At 34.3% G+C, this 24,681-nt stretch overlaps 1 protein-coding gene across 1 annotated transcript; it reads left to right on the top strand.

The window, feature by feature from the left end:
- Positions 1–23,770, top strand: LOC143051053 (uncharacterized). The gene is made up of 16 exons (XM_076224110.1): positions 1–218; positions 2,639–2,707; positions 12,708–12,759; positions 13,373–13,444; positions 13,709–13,924; positions 14,092–14,233; positions 15,120–15,507; positions 15,810–15,963; positions 16,388–16,467; positions 17,395–17,551; positions 18,387–18,653; positions 19,605–19,859; positions 20,635–20,707; positions 21,199–21,262; positions 22,518–22,603; positions 23,628–23,770. Exons 1-16 carry the CDS (start codon positions 24–26, stop codon positions 23,668–23,670), a joined length of 2,313 nt encoding a protein of 770 aa, XP_076080225.1. The 5' UTR covers positions 1–23; the 3' UTR covers positions 23,671–23,770.
- Positions 23,771–24,681: the final 911 nt, after the last annotated feature.

The raw sequence follows: 24,681 nt of genomic DNA, 5'->3' as shown, positions 1-24,681 counted from the left end.
TTGTACTATAGTCCAACCGAAAAATGAAAGGTGAAAGATCACTGGACGCGGGCTCGACAAGCTCCGGTCCAAAATGGCCGATATTTGGTTTATGTTTTATGATTTTGTGCATAGGCGGACTATCAATGTACGAGCTATACGAGATTATAGAATTGAAAGGAGAAGTGCAAATGCTTAAATTGGAGTCTAGTCTCAACCTTGTTATCGAAGAACCAAAGGTATTTATATAATAACACTTTCATTATCATGCAATTTATGTTGTGTTTTGTGTACTACTATTTGTCTGTTTGTCATTTTTTTATCCCCCTTTTTTTTAGCCATGGCGTTGTCAGTTTATTTTCGATTAATGAGTTTGACTTTGGTATTCTTTACCCCTCTCTAATGGTTGATCAATGATTTAATATCAACATGACTTTGCATTATTTTGCATGTTTGTGGGTAGGAGGGCATTGCTGTGTATGGTTGCTTAGCACAATACTGTATTGTCAGGGAGGAATTGAATGGGTAAACCTTTAAAAAGTCAGGAATCTCGAAAGTATTTGTCTTTGTTTTTGTTGTTGTTCTTGTTGTCTAGGCAATTATTGTGTTATAAGGGAGCTACCATTTGATTTTTATGGGGGGCTAGGATGAAAAATTTTGTCCTGCATTTTTTTTTAGCTGTAATCTCTGTCCTGCCTTTTTATTTTTCACTCTGTTCGGTCCTGCCTTTTTTTTTACCTAAATTGTCGTCCTGACTTCTTTTTTTTGCAAGTGTCTCATCCTGCCTTTTTTTTTTACTCAAAACTCCTGTTCTGCCTATTTTTTTCAAATTTCATCCTAGCCCCCCCATAAAAATCAAATGGTAGCTCCCTAATGGATAATCCAGTAGAAAACACAAAGGATAGTAGTGTCTGCTTATTTCAATTCAACCTTTTTAGGTTTGCAACGATTTAGAGCTTGACATTCTTATCTATTTATAAAAATGGTTCTATAATTAATTGAAAAGCTCTCCGGATGCTTCAAGTTTATAAAGTGTAATTTTCATATAAAAAGCTAGTATTGGTAGTTAGTTGTTCTTTATTCGTTGGGCTGCTGTATACCATTGACGAACACCCCGCATCTCCTTATATTTATAGGACATTTATGTTAAGTTATGTAGCTATCAATTTGTCTTATTTTAAAGTACAAGTGTGGACACATATCAGTGTGGATAGTAATAGTTTGGTTTATTTCACGTAAGCTTTCGATTTTTGCACTGACGTTTGTACAATATAATACACAATACAAATAGTATACAATGAAGAAAGTCCTTTTTTAAATATAATAGACATATAATAGAAGATGTGGCATAATTGCCAATTAGACAACTCTCTATCTAAATGACAATTTATAAAAGTAAGCCATGAAAAAAATTACCCTTCAATAAAATCCCAATGTTCTGAATGACATGTGACCTTACTTATAGTGTTTCACGTTATCAGAACAGTTCACAATGTGTGTGAATATAATTATACTTTTATAGTGAATATCAATACTGACGCCGTCTATAAATAGTTGACCAGATTAGGAATGATAGGTCAAGTTTGAAGAACTGAGAACTTTTGTTCTAAACCATTAAGAAAGAGAGATTTGTTCAACAATGTGATGGGGCTATTTATTGACATTCAACGGTTTATTTTTAGTATTCTCATTTAGTATGAGATGTTTCTGAATCATTAATTTAAAAATAAATTCATCTTGTGTGTAAATCTGTTGGCCTGGAAATTTCTTTTTCAGATCAATTGTTTTTTGTTTGTTTCGACCCTACGTTAGCTTTCATTGTTAAAATGGTACTTTAAAAAAAAGTGTGCAAAATTTATATTTTTTTTTCAAATAAAGAAATACTTGGCAGGAGAAAAGTTTTTTCCTGTCCAGTACTATTAACAATTCATTGCATATAAGAAAATTACCATCACTGGAAGTTCACCGATCAAATTTCCACCTCTTTTTTTAACCGTGTATAAACTTCAGTAACCATGTAACCTCAAGTTTCCGAAATATTTTATACAAACCCCCCAAAATGGTGCTTTGAGATACCCCAAAAATATGTGTGTGATCCAGAAATGTTTTACTGCAATGAAATGTAGGATTAATTATCTACAACTGTCAAATTCAGGGGAATATTTTTTTTCGATCTATTTGCAACCGGATGTGACGTGCTATGATTTGTGGGTATTACACCTACATATAGTATTCATTTATCTACCATTCTATAAAGTTTTAGCATACAAAGATCACAATTCGAGAAAGCCTAGTATGTTATCTGAGCAATACTATAGTATATCGTATGCATTCATACGAAATATTGCATAGTTTCAAATAGTAGATATTTTACACTTGGTGATATGAGAAAGTCTCGATCATGACCAGAACAAGAAAAAAAAGGTATTAAATATAAAAAAGAAGATGGGGTATGATTGCCAATGAGACAACTATCCACAAAAGACCAAAATAACACAGACATTAACAACTATAGGTCACCGTACGGCCTTCAACAATGAGCAAAGCCCATACCGCATAGTCAGCTATAAAAGGCCCCGATAAGATAATGTAAAACAATTCAAACGAGAAAACTAACGGCCTTATTTATGTTAAAAAAAGTTGTGTTTTTACATTTCAGGATAGAAGTAAACGACAAGCTGGGCCAACATTAAGTCCTACAGAGATTGGTCAAATATCTGTCATTGCGGTAAGCTTTTTAACATTTCTAGGAAAATCATTGGTTAAACGCGAACGCATGGAGACCGTGTATAAGTAATATTTGGTCAGTGGGCGTGTTTTGTTTTGATAGACGGTAGTGACAAGTACCTTTATAAAGACAACAATACATCGAAGAAAGGTCTGAACGTTTCACTGACTACAACAAAATTAATGAAGCAATGGATGATTTACAATTGATAGTAAATGCAGAAAACACACTACGGCCAACATTTGGAAGTAGGTTCATAATATTGATGACATGATCACTTTGATATGCAATTAGTCTAAAAGCCATATGTGAAGAAAGTCGGCATGACAAATTCGTTACAGTGAGCTCTGACTTACCGAATATAGAATTTTATGACTAAAATTGAGAAAGGAAATGGTGAATATGTCAAAGCGACAACCACCCGACCATAGAGCAAACAACAGCCGAAGGCAACCAATGGGTCTTCAATGTAGCGAGAATTCCCGCACCCGTAGGTGTCCTTCAGCTGGCCCCTAAAATATGCATAATAGTACAGTGATAATGGACGTCATACTAAACTCCGAATTATACACAAGAAACTAAAATTTAAAATCATACAAGACTAACAAAGGCCAGAGGCTCCTGACTTGGGACAGGCGCAAAATTGCGGCGGGGTTAAACATGTTTATGAGATCTCAACCCTCCCCCTATACCTCTAGCCAATGTAGAAAAGTAAAAGAATAACAATACGCACATTAAAATTCAGTTCAAGAGAAGTCCGAGTCTGATGTCAAAAGATGTAACAAAAGAAAATAAATAAAATGACAATAATACATAAATAACAACAGACTACTAGCAGTTAACTGACATGCCAGCTCCAGACCTCAATTAAACTGATTGAAAGATTATGTCTTCATCATATGAATATCAGGTACAATCCCTCCCGTTAGGGGTTTAGTATCATACTATCATAAAATATATGAGAAGAACATAACCCGTGTCATGCCAACAACTGTTTTTTTTAGAAATAAATGTGTTTAGTTCCGATGCAAAGACCCTATCAGTGAATCAATGTTAAAGCCAAAATATGCAATCTTTAATGACCTGACAACAGTATCGTAACTATATCCCCTTTTAATAAGTCTATTTAAAGGTTTTGTTAGTTTCTGAGGAGAATACTGACATTTTTGTGCTTTATAAAGAATATTTCCATAAAATTTTGGATGTGAAATACCTGAACGTATAAGATGTCTGCATGTTGAGTTATATATCGTATTATATAACTAGCATTGTTATTTATTATACTTCACATTAAAATGCCATACTTTGATTGGCTAATACGAGGGTGTTAATTTACTCTATCACATGGCTGAGCGGTGACAATTTTTTGAATGTTACCTTCTCGTCTAATCCAATAAAAAATCGATAATTTCAAGGATAATAAATTGAAATTACACCAAGTAATTAAATACAATGCTTAAGTTCTATGTTTTGGTTAAGATTTTATTATTTGACTGTCAAAAATATAAAATAAAACATCTTGCTTAACTTTTTTCCCCTAATACCCGTAACGTTATTAGATTGGAACACATCGAAAAAGCATTGTCAACCTTGGCTTCGCCGCGGTTGACAATGTTTTCTCGGGGTAAAAATCTGGTCTATCACCCTCTCAGCTATGTGTTATTATACCCCCGCTTTAAAAAAGGGGGGGTATACTGTTTTACCTCTGTCTGTCAGTCCGTCAGTCCGTCCATCAGTCCGTCCGTCCGTCCGTCCGTCAGTCCGTCAGTCAGTCCGTCCCATGAAACTTTCGTCACATTTTTCTCAGGAACTACACATCCACCTTTTCTGTAATTTGGTATCAACATTTATATATGTCAGCCATACCGTGTGATGCGTTTTCAGATTCATCACTTGACAACTTCCTGTTTACCGAACACTTGTCTGATTTTACACATGATAGCCAAGTTGAAAATTTTCGTCACATTTTTCTCAGGAACTACAATACAAGGATTTCTGAAATTTGGTTTCAGGATTTATATAAGTCAGCTATACCGTGTGATGCGTTTTCAGATTCATCACTCGACAACTTCCTGTTTACCGAACACTTGTATGATTTTACACATGATAGCTAAGTTGAAAATTTTCGTCACATTTTTCTCAGGAACTACAATACAAGGATTTCTGAAATTTGGTTTCAGGATTTATATAAGTCAGCTATACCGTGTGATGCGTTTTCAGATTCATCACTCGACTACTTCCTGTTTACCGAACACTTGTATGATTTTACACATGATAACCAAGTTAAAAATTTTCGTCACATTTTTCACAGGAACTACAATACAAGGATTTCTGAAATTTGGTTTCAGGATTTTTATAAGTCAGCTATACCGTGTGATGCGTTTTCAGATTCATCACTCGACAACTTCCTGTTTACCGAACACTTGCATATTTTTACACTATTAATATTATCCACTTGCGGCGGGGGTATCATCAGTGAGCAGTAGTTCGCAGTTTCACTTGTTTATATAATGTTTTACCTTTGCTTGACTACATTTTATATGTTAAACCTTCGCCGGACTACATTTTATATGTTAAACCTTCGCCAAACTACATTTTATATGTTAAACCTTCGCTTGACTACATTTTATATGTTAAACCTTCGCCGGGCTACATTTTATATGTTAAACCTTCGCCGGGCTACATTTTATATGTTAAACCTTCGCTGGACTACATTTTATATGTTAAACCTTCGCTTGACTACATTTTATATGTTAAACCTTCGCCGGACTACATTTTATATGTTAAACCTTCGCTGGACTACATTTTATATGTTAAACCTTCACTGGACTACATTTTATATGTTAAACCTTCACTGGACTACATTTTATATGTTAAACCTTCACTGGACTACATTTTATATGTTAAACCTTCGCTTGACTACATTTTATATGTTAAACCTTCGCCGGACTACATTTTATATGTTAAACCTTCGCTGGACTACATTTTATATGTTCTGGACTACATTTTATATGTTAAACCTTCACTGGACTACATTTTATATGTTAAACCTTCACTGGACTACATTTTATATGTTAAACCTTCACTGGACTACATTTTATATGTTAAACCTTCACTGGACTACATTTTATATGTTAAACCTTCGCCGGGCTACATTTTATATGTTAAACCTTCGCTTGACTACATTTTATATGTTAAACCTTCGCCGGACTACATTTTATATGTTAAACCTTCGCCAAACTACATTTTATATGTTAAACCTTCGCTTGACTACATTTTATATGTTAAACCTTCACTGGACTACATTTTATATGTTAAACCTTCGCCGGACTACATTTTATATGTTAAACCTTCGCCGGACTACATTTTATATGTTAAACCTTCGCCGGACTACATTTTATATGTTAAACCTTCGCCGGACTACATTTTATATGTTAAACCTTCGCCGGACTACATTTTATATGTTAAACCTTCGCCAAACTACATTTTATATGTTAAACCTTCGCCGGACTACATTTTATATGTTAAACCTTCGCCGGACTACATTTTATATGTTAAACCTTCGCCGGACTACATTTTATATGTTAAACCTTCGCCGGACTACATTTTATATGTTAAACCTTCGCCAGACTACATTTTATATGTTAAACCTTCGCCGGACTACATTTTATATGTTAAACCTTCGCCGGACTACATTTTATATGTTAAACCTTTGCTTGACTACATTTTATATGTTAAACCTTCGCCGGACTACATTTTATATGTTAAACCTTCGCTTGACTACATTTTATATGTTAAACCTTCGCCGGACTACATTTTATATGTTAAACCTTCGCCGGACTACATTTTATATGTTAAACCTTCGCCGGACTACATTTTATATGTTAAACCTTCGCCGGACTACATTTTATATGTTAAACCTTTGCTTGACTACATTTTATATGTTAAACCTTTGCTTGACTACATTTTATATGTTAAACCTTCGCCGGACTACATTTTATATGTTAAACCTTCGCCGGACTACATTTTATATGTTAAACCTTTGACTACATTTTATATGTTAAACCTTTGACTACATTTTATATGTTAAACCTTCGCTGGACTACATTTTATATGTTAAACCTTCGCTGGACTACATTTTATATGTTAAACCTTCGCTGGACTACATTTTATATGTTAAACCTTCGCCGGACTACATTTTATATGTTAAACCTTCACTGGACTACATTTTATATGTTAAACCTTCACTGGACTACATTTTATATGTTAAACCTTCACTGGACTACATTTTATATGTTAAACCTTTGCTTGACTACATTTTATATGTTAAACCTTCACTGGACTACATTTTATATGTTAAACCTTCGCCGGACTACATTTTATATGTTAAACCTTCGCTGGACTACATTTTATATGTTAAACCTTCGCCGGACTACATTTTATATGTTAAACCTTCGCCGGACTACATTTTATATGTTAAACCTTCGCTTGACTACATTTTATATGTTAAACCTTCGCCGGACTACATTTTATATGTTAAACCTTCGCCGGACTACATTTTATATGTTAAACCTTCGCCAAACTACATTTTATATGTTAAACCTTCGCCGGACTACATTTTATATGTTAAACCTTCGCCGGACTACATTTTATATGTTAAACCTTCGCCGGACTACATTTTATATGTTAAACCTTCGCCGGACTACATTTTATATGTTAAACCTTCGCCAAACTACATTTTATATGTTAAACCTTCGCCGGACTACATTTTATATGTTAAACCTTCGCCGGACTACATTTTATATGTTAAACCTTCGCCGGACTACATTTTATATGTTAAACCTTCGCTTGACTACATTTTATATGTTAAACCTTCGCCGGACTACATTTTATATGTTAAACCTTCGCCGGACTACATTTTATATGTTAAACCTTCGCCGGACTACATTTTATATGTTAAACCTTCGCTTGACTACATTTTATATGTTAAACCTTCGCCGGACTACATTTTATATGTTAAACCTTCGCCGGACTACATTTTATATGTTAAACCTTCGCCGGACTACATTTTATATGTTAAACCTTTGCTTGACTACATTTTATATGTTAAACCTTCGCTGGACTACATTTTATATGTTAAACCTTCGCCGGACTACATTTTATATGTTAAACCTTCGCTGGACTACATTTTATATGTTAAACCTTCACTGGACTACATTTTATATGTTAAACCTTCGCCGGGCTACATTTTATATGTTAAACCTTCACTGGACTACATTTTATATGTTAAACCTTCGCCGGACTACATTTTATATGTTAAACCTTCACTGGACTACATTTTATATGTTAAACCTTCGCCGGACTACATTTTATATGTTAAACCTTCGCCGGACTACATTTTATATGTTAAACCTTTGCTTGACTACATTTTATATGTTAAACCTTTGCTTGACTACATTTTATATGTTAAACCTTCGCCGGACTACATTTTATATGTTAAACCTTCGCCGGACTACATTTTATATGTTAAACCTTTGACTACATTTTATATGTTAAACCTTCGCTGGACTACATTTTATATGTTAAACCTTCGCTGGACTACATTTTATATGTTAAACCTTCGCCGGACTACATTTTATATGTTAAACCTTCACTGGACTACATTTTATATGTTAAACCTTCACTGGACTACATTTTATATGTTAAACCTTCGCCGGACTACATTTTATATGTTAAACCTTCGCTGGACTACATTTTATATGTTAAACCTTCGCCGGACTACATTTTATATGTTAAACCTTCACTGGACTACATTTTATATGTTAAACCTTCGCCGGACTACATTTTATATGTTAAACCTTCGCCGGACTACATTTTATATGTTAAACCTTTGCTTGACTACATTTTATATGTTAAACCTTTGCTTGACTACATTTTATATGTTAAACCTTCGCCGGACTACATTTTATATGTTAAACCTTCACTGGACTACATTTTATATGTTAAACCTTCACTGGACTACATTTTATATGTTAAACCTTCGCTGGACTACATTTTATATGTTAAACCTTTGCTTGACTACATTTTATATGTTAAACCTTCGCCGGGCTACATTTTATATGTTAAACCTTCGCTGGACTACATTTTATATGTTAAACCTTCGCTGGACTACATTTTATATGTTAAACCTTCGCCGGACTACATTTTATATGTTAAACCTTCACTGGACTACATTTTATATGTTAAACCTTCACTGGACTACATTTTATATGTTAAACCTTCGCTGGACTACATTTTATATGTTAAACCTTTGCTTGACTACATTTTATATGTTAAACCTTCGCCGGACTACATTTTATATGTTAAACCTTCGCCGGACTACATTTTATATGTTAAACCTTCGCCGGGCTACATTTTATATGTTAAACCTTCGCTGGACTACATTTTATATGTTAAACCTTCGCTGGACTACATTTTATATGTTAAACCTTCGCCGGGCTACATTTTATATGTTAAACCTTCGCCGGACTACATTTTATATGTTAAACCTTCGCTGGACTACATTTTATATGTTAAACCTTCACTGGACTACATTTTATATGTTAAACCTTCACTGGACTACATTTTATATGTTAAACCTTCGCCGGACTACATTTTATATGTTAAACCTTTGACTACATTTTATATGTTAAACCTTCGCCGGACTACATTTTATATGTTAAACCTTCGCCGGACTACATTTTATATGTTAAACCTTCGCCGGACTACATTTTATATGTTAAACCTTCGCCGGACTACATTTTATATGTTAAACCTTCGCCAAACTACATTTTATATGTTAAACCTTCGCCGGACTACATTTTATATGTTAAACCTTCGCCGGACTACATTTTATATGTTAAACCTTCGCCGGACTACATTTTATATGTTAAACCTTCGCCGGACTACATTTTATATGTTAAACCTTCGCCAGACTACATTTTATATGTTAAACCTTCGCCGGACTACATTTTATATGTTAAACCTTCGCCGGACTACATTTTATATGTTAAACCTTTGCTTGACTACATTTTATATGTTAAACCTTCGCCGGACTACATTTTATATGTTAAACCTTCGCTTGACTACATTTTATATGTTAAACCTTCGCCGGACTACATTTTATATGTTAAACCTTCGCCGGACTACATTTTATATGTTAAACCTTCGCCGGACTACATTTTATATGTTAAACCTTCGCCGGACTACATTTTATATGTTAAACCTTTGCTTGACTACATTTTATATGTTAAACCTTTGCTTGACTACATTTTATATGTTAAACCTTCGCCGGACTACATTTTATATGTTAAACCTTCGCCGGACTACATTTTATATGTTAAACCTTTGACTACATTTTATATGTTAAACCTTCGCTGGACTACATTTTATATGTTAAACCTTCGCTGGACTACATTTTATATGTTAAACCTTCGCTGGACTACATTTTATATGTTAAACCTTCGCCGGACTACATTTTATATGTTAAACCTTCACTGGACTACATTTTATATGTTAAACCTTCACTGGACTACATTTTATATGTTAAACCTTCACTGGACTACATTTTATATGTTAAACCTTTGCTTGACTACATTTTATATGTTAAACCTTCGCCGGACTACATTTTATATGTTAAACCTTCGCTTGACTACATTTTATATGTTAAACCTTCGCCGGACTACATTTTATATGTTAAACCTTCGCCGGACTACATTTTATATGTTAAACCTTCGCCAAACTACATTTTATATGTTAAACCTTCGCCGGACTACATTTTATATGTTAAACCTTCGCCGGACTACATTTTATATGTTAAACCTTCGCCGGACTACATTTTATATGTTAAACCTTCGCCGGACTACATTTTATATGTTAAACCTTCGCCAAACTACATTTTATATGTTAAACCTTCGCCGGACTACATTTTATATGTTAAACCTTCGCCGGACTACATTTTATATGTTAAACCTTCGCCGGACTACATTTTATATGTTAAACCTTCGCTTGACTACATTTTATATGTTAAACCTTCGCCGGACTACATTTTATATGTTAAACCTTCGCCGGACTACATTTTATATGTTAAACCTTCGCCGGACTACATTTTATATGTTAAACCTTCGCTTGACTACATTTTATATGTTAAACCTTCGCCGGACTACATTTTATATGTTAAACCTTCGCCGGACTACATTTTATATGTTAAACCTTCGCCGGACTACATTTTATATGTTAAACCTTTGCTTGACTACATTTTATATGTTAAACCTTCGCTGGACTACATTTTATATGTTGAACCTTCGCCGGACTACATTTTATATGTTAAACCTTCGCTGGACTACATTTTATATGTTAAACCTTCACTGGACTACATTTTATATGTTAAACCTTCGCCGGGCTACATTTTATATGTTAAACCTTCACTGGACTACATTTTATATGTTAAACCTTCGCCGGACTACATTTTATATGTTAAACCTTCACTGGACTACATTTTATATGTTAAACCTTCGCCGGACTACATTTTATATGTTAAACCTTCGCCGGACTACATTTTATATGTTAAACCTTTGCTTGACTACATTTTATATGTTAAACCTTTGCTTGACTACATTTTATATGTTAAACCTTCGCCGGACTACATTTTATATGTTAAACCTTCGCCGGACTACATTTTATATGTTAAACCTTTGACTACATTTTATATGTTAAACCTTCGCTGGACTACATTTTATATGTTAAACCTTCGCTGGACTACATTTTATATGTTAAACCTTCGCCGGACTACATTTTATATGTTAAACCTTCACTGGACTACATTTTATATGTTAAACCTTCACTGGACTACATTTTATATGTTAAACCTTCGCCGGACTACATTTTATATGTTAAACCTTCGCTGGACTACATTTTATATGTTAAACCTTCGCCGGACTACATTTTATATGTTAAACCTTCACTGGACTACATTTTATATGTTAAACCTTCGCCGGACTACATTTTATATGTTAAACCTTCGCCGGACTACATTTTATATGTTAAACCTTTGCTTGACTACATTTTATATGTTAAACCTTTGCTTGACTACATTTTATATGTTAAACCTTCGCCGGACTACATTTTATATGTTAAACCTTCACTGGACTACATTTTATATGTTAAACCTTCACTGGACTACATTTTATATGTTAAACCTTCGCTGGACTACATTTTATATGTTAAACCTTTGCTTGACTACATTTTATATGTTAAACCTTCGCCGGGCTACATTTTATATGTTAAACCTTCGCTGGACTACATTTTATATGTTAAACCTTCGCTGGACTACATTTTATATGTTAAACCTTCGCCGGACTACATTTTATATGTTAAACCTTCACTGGACTACATTTTATATGTTAAACCTTCACTGGACTACATTTTATATGTTAAACCTTCGCTGGACTACATTTTATATGTTAAACCTTTGCTTGACTACATTTTATATGTTAAACCTTCGCCGGACTACATTTTATATGTTAAACCTTCGCCGGACTACATTTTATATGTTAAACCTTCGCCGGGCTACATTTTATATGTTAAACCTTCGCTGGACTACATTTTATATGTTAAACCTTCGCTGGACTACATTTTATATGTTAAACCTTCGCCGGGCTACATTTTATATGTTAAACCTTCGCCGGACTACATTTTATATGTTAAACCTTCGCCGGACTACATTTTATATGTTAAACCTTCACCGAACTACATTTTATATGTTAAACCTTCGCCGGACTACATTTTTTTCGCTATATCTCTGCTTTACTACATTATGCTTTCGCTGGGCTACATTGTAAATTCTTCGAGGTGCCACATGTTATACTTTAGAGTGGCTACATTTATTTGTGATTCTTTCGCGCGAGGCTACATTTTATATGCTGCTACATTTAAAACATTACGATGCATATTATTTTTCCAGAGTCAACTTATATCTCAGCGGTGTACATCAAATACTACTGTATGTCAGACAGGTATTTATTCTAATCTCATTGGATGACGTTAAACAGAATGGATAAATGAGTTTACCCCCTCCCCCCCAAAAAAAACCCCACAAAAACCCCCACTAAAATTCTAAATACTAACAACAGCAAAGAACAGAGGAGAATGCACCATACCATATCAACATACAGCAGATGTTTTGCAGCTATGGCTTTGGAATGAAATATTAACTGCGTCTTTTTTTTGATCATCAAATTAAAACACGACTGATTTTGTATGGCAATAACAATCACTGTGCTATTTTTGTTTTTTTTCTGATTTAATTGCTAAAATCTGAATTTTTGTTGATAAAAATGATAACACTTCTATGTAAGTTTGCCGATATGTTTAGAAAAATTTCCTTTAATCCTACTGAGTGACAATGTCCTTACCCAGCACAATAGAGTGATATGAAAAAAATTGTTAGAAACTTAGGGCGCACGTCCCGTTGTCCATGAAAATAACATTGTCGTTATAGGTAAAATAGCGATAATCTATAATTATAATATATATATTATCTCAATTGTATTGCGATCATCCTAATTCAATTCTATTTATTAAATCATGGTCTTTTGTTTTCTTTACATTTTTTCTTGTTTTTATTAGGACCAAAAGGAGATAAGGGTGACCTCGGACAAAAAGGAGATCTCGGAAGTTCTGGTACACCTGGATTGAAGGGTAAATATATCGTAGACCAATCTCCAACAATCGTCTGTTTAGTCTCCTTTTCATTTTAACGCTATGGATCCTAAATCTTTATGCTCAGTTTACCTGATAGAAAATTCCGGTTTTTGGTATGGTATTTTGTTTTCTCTGATGTGTTTGTAAACTGTGACAGTCTAAAATCATTACTTTTATATTATTTGCTCTTTTTCTTTTTGATCTTCGTATGACTTTGACTAAACTTTTTATCTCATCGTAAATACTTCAAATTTATTACAGGTGAATTAGGCTCTAAAGGGGACACTGGTAGTCCGGGACTAAAGGGAGAATTCGGACCGTTAGGTTATACAGGACCAAAGGGCGAACCCGGACAGAATGGACTTCAAGGTCTGAAAGGGGACCAAGGTACACAGGGCATACAAGGGCTTCAAGGATTGACAGGGTTCAAAGGTGAAGCCGGGACCAATGGTTCAGTTGGACCTTCCGGGCCTAAAGGTATCTGTTATCATCTTACCTGCTGTACAGTTCTAAAAATGTCACGTGGTTGTTTAAAGAGAATGCGTTGAGTCTCTGTATCTTTAATAATTGGTCAGTGAGCGTGTTTTATTTTGAAACAACTAAATGGTCCTAACAATAAGTTATGTTTACACATTTTTTTATAGGAGAAGTAGGAGCAACTGGAAGTCAAGGATTACCTGGACTAAAAGGAGACCAGGGACCTCAAGGAAATATTGGCAGCAAAGGGGAATCTGGTCCGTTCGGACCTTTTGGACCACAGGGAGAAAAGGGTGTACAAGGCCCAATGTAAGTACCGGCAAACAATAACAAGCACCTTGACAATCGTAAGTAGCGAGAATTGTCGAGTAGTTATGATTGGAACATCATCAGACAGACCATTGAAACATTCAAAAACAATTTCTTTAAATTGCTTTTATTAAGGGAAGCATGTGTTTTCGAAAAATTGTGACTTTTGTTAACAACTGAAATTGTTCTTCTGAAATAAAGGTACAGTGAAACCTGATAAAACCGAACCCTGAATAAACCGAAAACCTGTCTAATCCAAACTTGTTCTGAAGACCAATCATATCACATTTTATGCATTGTGTACCTGATCAAACCGAATACCTGCCAAAACCGAACAAAATCTCAAGTCCCGAAAGGGTTCGGTTTAGTCAGGTTTCACTGTACTAACACTGAAAGGAAACATACGGAAATATGTCCTCCACCAAAGATGGATATGTTCGTGTTTATGTTGATCACATCAATCAAATCTGATTCAATGATGTGCTTGAAAAAAATATCGTATCCTTGCAAGTACCTAGTAAACAATTCAATTCTTATGAATCAATAAAATCCAATTATTGCAAAAAAACTAAATTCAATACTTACACTCATTAACTGAGTCAAATATATAGAAGTTGATTTAGACAGTAAATTGGTAGGGTGGTTTATATTTAGTTCAGATCTAAGTCTTTACATTAGTAAAACGTTTGTAAAGGCACTTTTAACCAAATCTTTAAAAAAATATCCTGTGAAATAGACTGAATAGGATTATGTGTTACTAAGAAGCTAGGAGTATATATTTATTAAAATGGTTCACAAAAGCGAACCAGTATTTTGGGGAGTTTATTTCCCTTCATCAGCTGGGTCTACTGTCCTTATGAGTTTAAACTGATAATTGGTTTTACAGAGGTCTGACAGGTAGTAAAGGCGACCAAGGAATTCAGGGATTATCAGGAAATCAAGGACAAAAAGGGGAATCTGGAGACAAAGGATTACCGGGTCTGACGGGAGGCAATGGACGGGATGGACTTCCGGGTAAAAAAGGTGAAACCGGACAAACAGGAAGTGCTGGAACTGCCGGAAGCAATGGTAGAGACGGACCTCAGGGACTAAAGGGTGAATTGGGAGAAAAGGGAACACCAGGTTTGACAGGAAGTAACGGTTTGACTGGACTTCCGGGTCAACGAGGTCAATCTGGAGAAAAGGGATCTTCTGGTACAACAGGAAGTACCGGAAGAGATGGACTTCCGGGACAAAAGGGTGAAAGGGGCGAACGAGGAATTCAAGGAATAAAGGTACTTCTATTTTTTTAAAGAAATCTCATAAAAAGGAGGCGTAAAACGTATAGCCAAAACTTGCACAACAATAACATACCGATAATCGGTTTCACTGACTGAACAAACGTGCCACAATTCTAGCTATTGTATGATTATTTTAAACCAGCAACTGCAACATGCTTGATTGTTGGAGAGTTGAAAAAATTGAGACATTTATCTCCTGTTTCAAAGTTTGGTAGATATAAAATTAATGTAATGTGGTATAATTTGAATTTTCATTGGAGTTCGTTTTCAATTTTCTATTTTACTTTTTCAAACAGGGAAGCGATGGAGAACCTGGTCCATTTGGTCCTCAAGGCCCTAAAGGGGGTCAAGGCCCATTTGGTCAACAGGGGCTTCAGGGACTACAGGGAGCTAAAGGTGACGTTGGACAACAAGGTGGTACTGGACTACCAGGTCTCAATGGAATGCAAGGTAGATATATTTGAAAAGTTAACAATTTACCCTCTTACCACTTCGATGATCTTGTTGTAGCCTCAATGGCAAAATAAAATAAAAAAATACTTAGTATCGACTTTGCGGAGGAATAAATCTGACTCATAACCACCCGTTTGAATTTAAAACTGTACAAAGTTTTTGTTTATTGCCGAAGCCGACGTAATTTAAACATGATAGCAAATTAAATAAAGAATGATTGAATCTTCTGCAAAGTTTATAAATAAGGTAGAGGAGGGTCATATAAGATTGCAAAATAGCAGAATCGATATTTTTTTCTTTTAATCTTGATATTTGTTCTCTAAGCGATACTCTATGGATATTTCAAAAACAGGTCAAAGTCGATAAACATGATAGTTGGATAATGAGGAGTAGGTTAAGATATATTTTAATCTTTTTCTAGGTCCGAAGGGTGAAACTGGTATTCAGGGTCCACAGGGACCAAGTGGAGTTCAAGGTCGATCTGGAGGACCAGGACCAAAGGTAATAGATTTTAAACCAGTCCATGTATTGGAGAGACGCTTTAGTTGTTCTGGCGTCAGAATAGTAGTTATTATTAGTTACATAGTGTGCTAGTGAAAAAGTCTTCAATACAGTTTACATTCATAAAGAAACTATACTGCCGTTGATCTTTCATAAACAAGTGCAAACAGTAACAACTTGTTAGCTTTGAATGTGTTTTGTGATTTTTTTTTATCAATCTTTATTCGTCTGTTGAAACCTTTTATAAGAATTGTTTTTCAGTACAGTTTTGTTTTTAAAAAGGGACGTACGTGACACCAATTCTGGCCGTGTATTGAAATAAGCCTATATTCTAACCTGATATGGAATCTACACGGTCTCCACGCGGTTGCTTTTAACCAATCATATTCCTAGAAATGTATAGGAGGTAAGATAAATAATAAGTATTGGTCTACCATGTCTATGAGTGTAATCAACATAAAGTGATTGCTAATGAAACTACTCTCTACCAGAGTTTAGCGTCTAATACATTCGTGATCATTCGTCACAACTCGGCCGATTCCGTACCTTTGTCTGGTTGATTCACCCGAAGATTGCCTAAGATTGCCGATTGCGACCAATAGTCTCCTTAATTTAGGTTTTAATAACTCTGTTACATTCTTAGGGACGACATCAAAAGTTCAATGTATGATGAAAAAAACTTCCTTCATATAGTTTTTTCAATGACCCCCCCCCCCTCTCCTCAACTTAATTTGGGGGAAAATTGATTGACCTATAAGGATATATATAAAATCGATGTCAATAAGCAAAACTTGTAGCAATTATGACCCCACCTCCAAATTATTTGAATTAAGTTTTCCTTCCTTGATTTTGATTGATGTCGTCCCTTACCTTTGAATGTAACATATATGTTTACCAAAATGTCAAATGTGTCACGGTATATTTTAGGGAGAGATTGGAACAATTGGACTACAGGGTACAGCTGGACCTCAAGGTTTACAAGGCCTACAAGGACCAAAAGGTGTAGTTGGGCCGTCAGGTCAACCGGGCTTAAAGGGCGAAAGAGGAAATGATGGTAGCTCTATGAGTTGTTGTAATAACTTAGGTACGTAATTTTATATATGAGGGTCTGGATTAGGATCCTTCATTTTTGTATTTTTATTTGAAATAATATTAATCTTATAACATAACACATTCGGGTCATCATTTAACTTCAGATGGAGGGTATGGTAAATTCTGACTCAGAAAAAATTGTTCGCGCTTCAAGCTAAAATATTTTTATTTTGTTTTATAACGCATTTATTCAAATTATTTTCTATATTTAACATAAAGGCTTCAGAATACTTGTTTTCATCAAATTGGGAATCAGAATTTTTTCCAGAAAAAAAACCCCTAAAAAACCCGCCCCCTTTTGAAGTTAAATTATCGTACTTTTATTCTGTAAAATTCTTATACAATTTGTTTTAGTTTTATGTATTTCTGTAATTATATGATTTTTTTTATTATATTCATCGTTCATTTCTGTTTTATATTTATCTACTTCATTCTTTTATTTTCAACATCTATTCTACCCAATTATTCAGTATCTTTAAAGTCTTTTGGGAGGATCAGTCTGATTTCGGTTTGTTATGATTTTTCTGTTGAGGTTCGTGTTGCTCGGGTTTTAGCTTTCTATGCAGTGCATTACAGACTGTTGATAGTGTGTTTTTTTGTGTGTGTCCAGGTTTTGATATTTTTTTCGATATATGATTAGGCTTTCAGTGTCTGTCGCCTCTTTTATCCCTTGTAAGTGTTCCCTTTATCAACGGTGTGAAAAAAACCTATAATTATTCTAATTTTTTTAAAATCCATTTTCAAAATGAATTAAGAATTTAAGAATTATCATGATATCAATCAGTCTTATAATTATATAATAATATTTGATACTATTCTTTTTCTAGTGAAACCATATATAGACGGTGACGAAACATTTTACGTAAAAGCTAAATTAGGTTCGACCATTTTCTTACCATGCCATGGTCACGGTTCCCCAACCCCAGACAAGAAATGGACGAAGAATAAAGCGACCACAGAAGTTTCGAGAGGAGCACAAACAATAGACGGCCTCATCATACCTAACGCACAGATAAGTGACAACGGGGTCTATCATTGTAAGATTGAGAGTGGTCTAGGGATGGCCGAAAAATTGGTCACAGTTGATATTTATGGTACGTGGAAAACTACAAAAAATGGAGATAGTGCTAGAGATCTCACAAAAAATTATTAACCCCGCCGCATTGTAGCGCTTGTCCCAAGTCAGGAGCCTCTGGCCTATGCATGTTTTTAAATTCAATTCATTTATATGTTTGAAGGTTAGTATGACGTAGTGAACTATAGTACACAATTTTAATTTGGAGCCAGCTGAGGATCATCTCCGGTTGCGGGACTTTCTTGCTGCGTTGAAGATCTATTGATGGCCATAATTCGGCTGTTGTCTGCTCTTTGGTCCCGTTGTTGTCTCTTTGACATTTTCTCCATTTCCATTCTCAATTTTATAATGATAATTCTAATGTTTTGATGGTATAGAGTAGCCTTTGTTATCAACTTAATATTATAGATTTTATATAGTACGTCAATCTGTAGGCAAAGTTTACATAACCTCCCCATTCAACTTTCCATAATCTACTGCATTCTTGAATCTTTTTTCAAAGGCGTACACCAACACGTTGAGATTGAATACCAATGGTAAAAAGGCTAATTACTTCTTATGTGTGGGTATTAAGGAGATTAAAGATTTATTTTGACCTGTTTACAAAAATATGAAAATTTATAGAAATTTGAACTGCTCGATTTACAAGAATAATTTGGTTAGCTATAATAGCACTTTGACAAACACTAATTTGATCGTAGAAAAACTTGATATCTCCAAACTAGCAGTATATGATTAAAACACTCTGCTGATTTTTCAGAGTTAACTCCCTTAGTCGTTCTGTACCCCTTAATTAGCTTTTTTATCAACGTAATACTATTTGAATAGTACGTCAATCTGTTTGCGAATTTTACCGAACTTCCCCCAATTTAGTGATCACAAGGTTTATTGGGCCTCAATTAATAGAAAAACTCAACGAGAAATCTGACTAAAAACCTTAACCCGTTTCTGTTTTGCCTTTTGATTGCAGATAACCGTTTACATATTGAACCAATGCAGAAGTATTACGAGGTTGCACGTGGTAATACAGTCAGTGCTATTTGTAATGTTACAAGCGCCGACAGGTATACTGTCCAGTACAATAAGGTCGTTGGAGGCATGCCTTCTAATTCACAAGTTCTTCAAAATGGCGCCCTAGTTTTCCGACTTTCATCGTCTGCTGGTTCAGGAGAATACACATGTGCAGCCACCTCAAGTACCGGAACACATTCAGCCTCGTTTTTTGGTAAGATTTTTAAAATTATCAACAGTATTTTTAACTGTAAAATGCATCTTCATCTATACATCTAAAAATATCGTTATAAATTTTTACGGGCTTTGATTTTTCTTTAGTATTCTCAGCTTTAATAAGTTGTTTATATTTATCAAACATTTGTTGATTTGTAAATTTTGATTTATTAAGCAATAAAAAAGACTTTCGAAAGGTTCATGCCACATTTCTTAATTGCATATATTACACAACATGAGTGACGGAAGGATACAACAGGTATAGTCAGTCTCAAACGTAAAACTGACAATGCCAAGTCAAAAAAGAAAGACTAAAAGAAAAACAATAGTATACAAATACAGCCGATTCCAATGAGTATATGTATGTAGCTAAAGGTAATATCTTAGGTTAGCTTGCTTGCTAGCTGAACCGTGAAGTCATTGGTAGGTAAGGCAAACTACCCTCCTTTCGAAGTAGCCTAGTCCTACAAACAGATAGATTGGTTACCTGTCGGACTAGTCTACTCTTAAAGGAGGATAGTTTACCTTACCTAACAATGACTTCACGGTTCAGCTCGCAAGCAAGCTAACCTAAGATGTTACCTTAAGCTACCTCTTCAATGAAATCGACAGTAACAACATTGAAAACTTAATATTAAGCAACACGAACACCACCAAAAACCTGTAGGTATCTAGGGTGCTCCGGACGGGTATGCAGATTTTGTTGCACATGTGACACAAACCTCAGAACTTTTAAAACTTTGTTTAATGATGACGTCACATATTGATTTTAGTTGTAGAGACAATAACTTTGACATGTTCCACTAAATTCTCCGACTGTGGCGTAGAGGACAAAGCAATGTGCAGGTAACCTATTATATATAGTTTATAAAGCCGTATTTAAAAATCCTATAAGATCTCTGTTATTTTTTCATAATTTTTGAAAGAAAAAGGATGCCAATGTTTAAAGAGAGAATTTTTTCCAGCCAAATTTTTTATGGCTTATTTCTCAGAAACAAGCAAATAGACACTTAGTATTCTTTCTGTTTTTTTCAGTTCCTTCAATTATATACTACTCATCTATAACAGTCTTCTAAAAAGCTTTCATTTTGTGACTTTAAGGTAAAGATCGAGAGCTTTACGTTAACATTTTCATAAGTCATACATAACACATACTTTTTTCCGACTAGTTCTCGACTGACAACTCCACTCTGTTTGAATGTGCCGAAGCAGAGTGCAGCGTAAATAAAAGCGGAACCCAGTTAAGCAAATACAGGAAGCACTGTTTGGTACTGGGGAATGTAACAGCTGTAACAACTGTAGCTAGTATTATATATTGATTCCGTCTTTTTTTCCAGCGGTGACTGTCCTGCAGGTTGTACAGATCTGAATCCTAACTATCATGCACATAGATTTTCATTGGTATGTTATTTTCAAATGAGAAAAAATCGTAATATGCTGGTACTGCTAACTTACATTTTGCTGTTGGATTTTACATATTTTGGCCACGAGCATCACTGAAGAGACATGTATTGTCGAAATGCGCATCTGGTGCGGAAAAATTGGTACCGTTAATGTAAATACATTTTGCTATTCAATGACCCTTTCGTTTTTCCTAACAGTCCTTTACTATTATCCGTTTACTATCGTTGGAAAATGGAAGATTACTTATCAATGGTGTTATTTCTACAAGAAATTCTTAGCAAAACAAAGATTAAGCTCTCACCTTGTTCAATGTTGTTGTCAATATAATAGAATTTATGCGACTGTCATACAAGTGAGAGGTTGAGGTAGCTATTAAACTAGGTTTAATTAAGAAATAATTGATGCAAGATATATATATGTTTATTGTTGTATTAACCTTGGAAGACATTATATTCGTGATTAGTTTTGCCCGAGCGATAGTGAGGGCTAAGATAACACGGATATGATGCCTATCCATGTTAAAACTACATTAAAGTATAGTTTGCATCAATTATTTCGATTCTGATTTGGACAATAAAGGTAATTTCTATGTCCGATGTGTCTAAGTGTAGAATGTGTGTGTAGGCTCTTTCATGAACCTTTTTTTTTTGTAAACAAACAAACGACTGGCAATGGGATTTTTAAATTGGAGGAGTGTTTGAACAGCTAGTATGAACGGTTGTCGTATCTAGGTCAAATATGTCAATTTCGGAATGCAACACATTACAGTCATTAGAATGAATTAGAAACAACATGTGCACCATTTAAGAGCTTGAAAGTGTTTTAAGTTAATGAAATGTATTAAATACATCCAATTTGATAAAATTCATTATTCTACAGTAGTCAATATACGCATGTGCAAAACAAATATTGGATTTAGAGCATGGGTTTATTCATAAAGCGAAAGAAGCACGTAATATTTGAATCCACCATTTTCTACAGCTAAACTGAATAATAGAATTGTAAAATAAAATACAAGAAGATAGCTTTTCGAAAAGGCTTTCAGAATATTAAAAGATAGCTAGGGTCACCGTCAGTTGTTTTTTTTTCTGGCTAAAATACAAAGCAACAAAATTGTATGTAAATTCCTTCAGAAAATGCAGAATATATAGAATATTTGTACTTAAAATTCAAAATTATACACATATTGACCACATATACAACATTACTACGGTACTGTGTAAGTCTTTATGACATTTCTTATTACTTTTAGAATTTACCAGTATGTAGATCAGCAATAAATAGCGGCGATATAACAACAAATGGCGGCCATATTGTTTGGAAAAATGAACACGTGGGGTATGTATTTCTACAGAGAAAAATATTCCAGATAACAAACAAAAGGAAATTGGGCAATGTCGTTTTAAATTAAATACGCAAACACGGTAAGATAAAATTCACTCATAAAAGCCAATGTCATACATGTTAAGCATGATATGCAGATAAATTTAGGATGAAATTTCAACTTGTTTTAAAACCACTGACATTACCCAGAAGATGATTGAAACACTATTTAGGCGGATGTCTTCGACTTCTACAATTCGGTCACTGCTTAAGTTTTAAACTCTCTAGACTAGATAATTAGGTCAATATTTTGGACCTCAGTGGTGGACATAGCAATGAACATGTCCAGAAGTATCAAATTATCTGCGAAGAACACCTTTTCTGCAATTTCAAGACGAGAAAGTATATAAAAAAATCTTTAATCAGCTTATGTAAATATAAAAAAGAAGATGTGATATGATTGTCAATGAGAAAACTCTCAACAAGAGACCAAATGATACATAAATTAACAACAATAGGTCACCGCATGGCCTTCAACAATGAGTAAAGCCCATACCACATAGTCAGCTATAAAAGGCCCCGAAATGACAGTTGTAAAAAAATTCAAACGAGAAAACTAACGTCCTAATCTATGTACAAAAATTGAACGAAAAGCAATTATGTAAACTCATTCAAATGTATAACAAATTGTCACTGAACACTCGTTTCTCAATACTGTGGATTCATTTCTTTCGTGGGAACCAATTTTCGTGGTTTGAGGAAAAAATCGTATTTTCGTGGTTTTCCAAAAGACTGCATAAAATCCCTTAAAAGTTTTGTACTTCGTTGAACATTTAAATTCGTGGTTCACATGTAACAACGAAATCCACGACAATTGGTATCCCACGAATATTTATGAGTCCACAGTAGCTTTCATATTCTTCGATAAATTGAAAATTCGATACTTCTTACTTTGTCTAGTGAAGAAAACACGATAAGCTAAATTATATTAAGATTGTAAAAGTTTGCGGAGTTGTAAGATTAATTTAATTTTTTTCAGCGGTGGTGGTGAAGCAGCACAGTTTACTACGCTGAAAATATAACTACGTTCAAAAGATAATAAACTATTCATGTTGTCTAGTCGTCGTGCTTGCATACAACGAATTGTAATAGACAAAATATTAAAATATAATTCTTATATGATTTGCATATCTATAAATACTTGGAAGTGGATTGGTCAATTAGGATTTTTCTTTTAGTTTTCACTTCGGTAAACCATGTTTCCGAAACTACTTTCGAAATCTATTCATGCGAGATACACATTTTGCTGGGATACTGGGATTTTCGGCAAATTGAGATTTTAAAAAAAAAATGCATAACAGTTGTTTCCATTCTAATGCATATATAACAAAGCATCTATAATACTAAAATTACGAGGTCCAATTTGTCAGCCGTCATCGGGTAAATACGACAAATCAAAGAATTCAACCCTATATAGAACTAATATAGGACAATGGTGTAGATTAAAAATTACACCACTCCAGACTCTTTTGTTTTCCACATAATTAATATTGATTAAAAAATACTCCATTCCTGGATAGCCAGGACCTTTTGTTTTCCAAATAATTAATATTACCAATAATTGATAAGTTCCAGGTCGACGGGTTCAAACAGAAAGATTTGTGTATCTTATAATCGACATGATTTTATCAGATGACAATACCAATTACTAAAATAAGGCTTAGGCATAGTTATATACTTTAAGTCAGTCACGGACCCGCGATATCACGGGTGTGTACTTGTATGCACTAAAGCTTCAAAAATGTATAAAAATAAAAATGAAAATAAAATTCCGCGAAACTTCATGAAGGATTTGGAGAATTTATGTCATGGCAAAAAACGACGTCATATATGAATGAAAGTTTTCAAGGGAATGCATATTTCGTTACGTGTACGTTTCAAATTCGGATAATATGTCATTAAAATGAAGTTTAGGAGGTAGGTGCTATTTTATTTTAGATTTCGTTGCATTTATCGAACATTTATGATTTTTTAGAAAGTCAATATGGCGGCAAACTCCTTAGTTACGACCTGTCAGTTGTGAGGCATGTGAT

Source organism: Mytilus galloprovincialis, chromosome 11 (genome assembly GCF_965363235.1).
Source record: "Mytilus galloprovincialis chromosome 11, xbMytGall1.hap1.1, whole genome shotgun sequence".
Taxonomy (NCBI): Eukaryota; Metazoa; Mollusca; class Bivalvia; order Mytilida; family Mytilidae; genus Mytilus; species Mytilus galloprovincialis.
Note: the sequence above shows the minus strand (reverse complement) of the source record. Positions and strands in the feature narration are given on the sequence as shown.

Excerpts from the sequence above, each read along its gene's own strand:
- LOC143051053 (XM_076224110.1), top strand. The coding sequence starts at position 24 with ATGAAAGGTGAAAGATCACTGGACGCGGGCTCGACAAGCTCCGGTCCA. Across the intron at positions 13,445-13,708 it reads TGGTACACCTGGATTGAAGG|GTGAATTAGGCTCTAAAGGG; the intron begins GTAAATATATCG and ends AATTTATTACAG. Across the intron at positions 13,925-14,091 it reads TGGACCTTCCGGGCCTAAAG|GAGAAGTAGGAGCAACTGGA; the intron begins GTATCTGTTATC and ends ATTTTTTTATAG.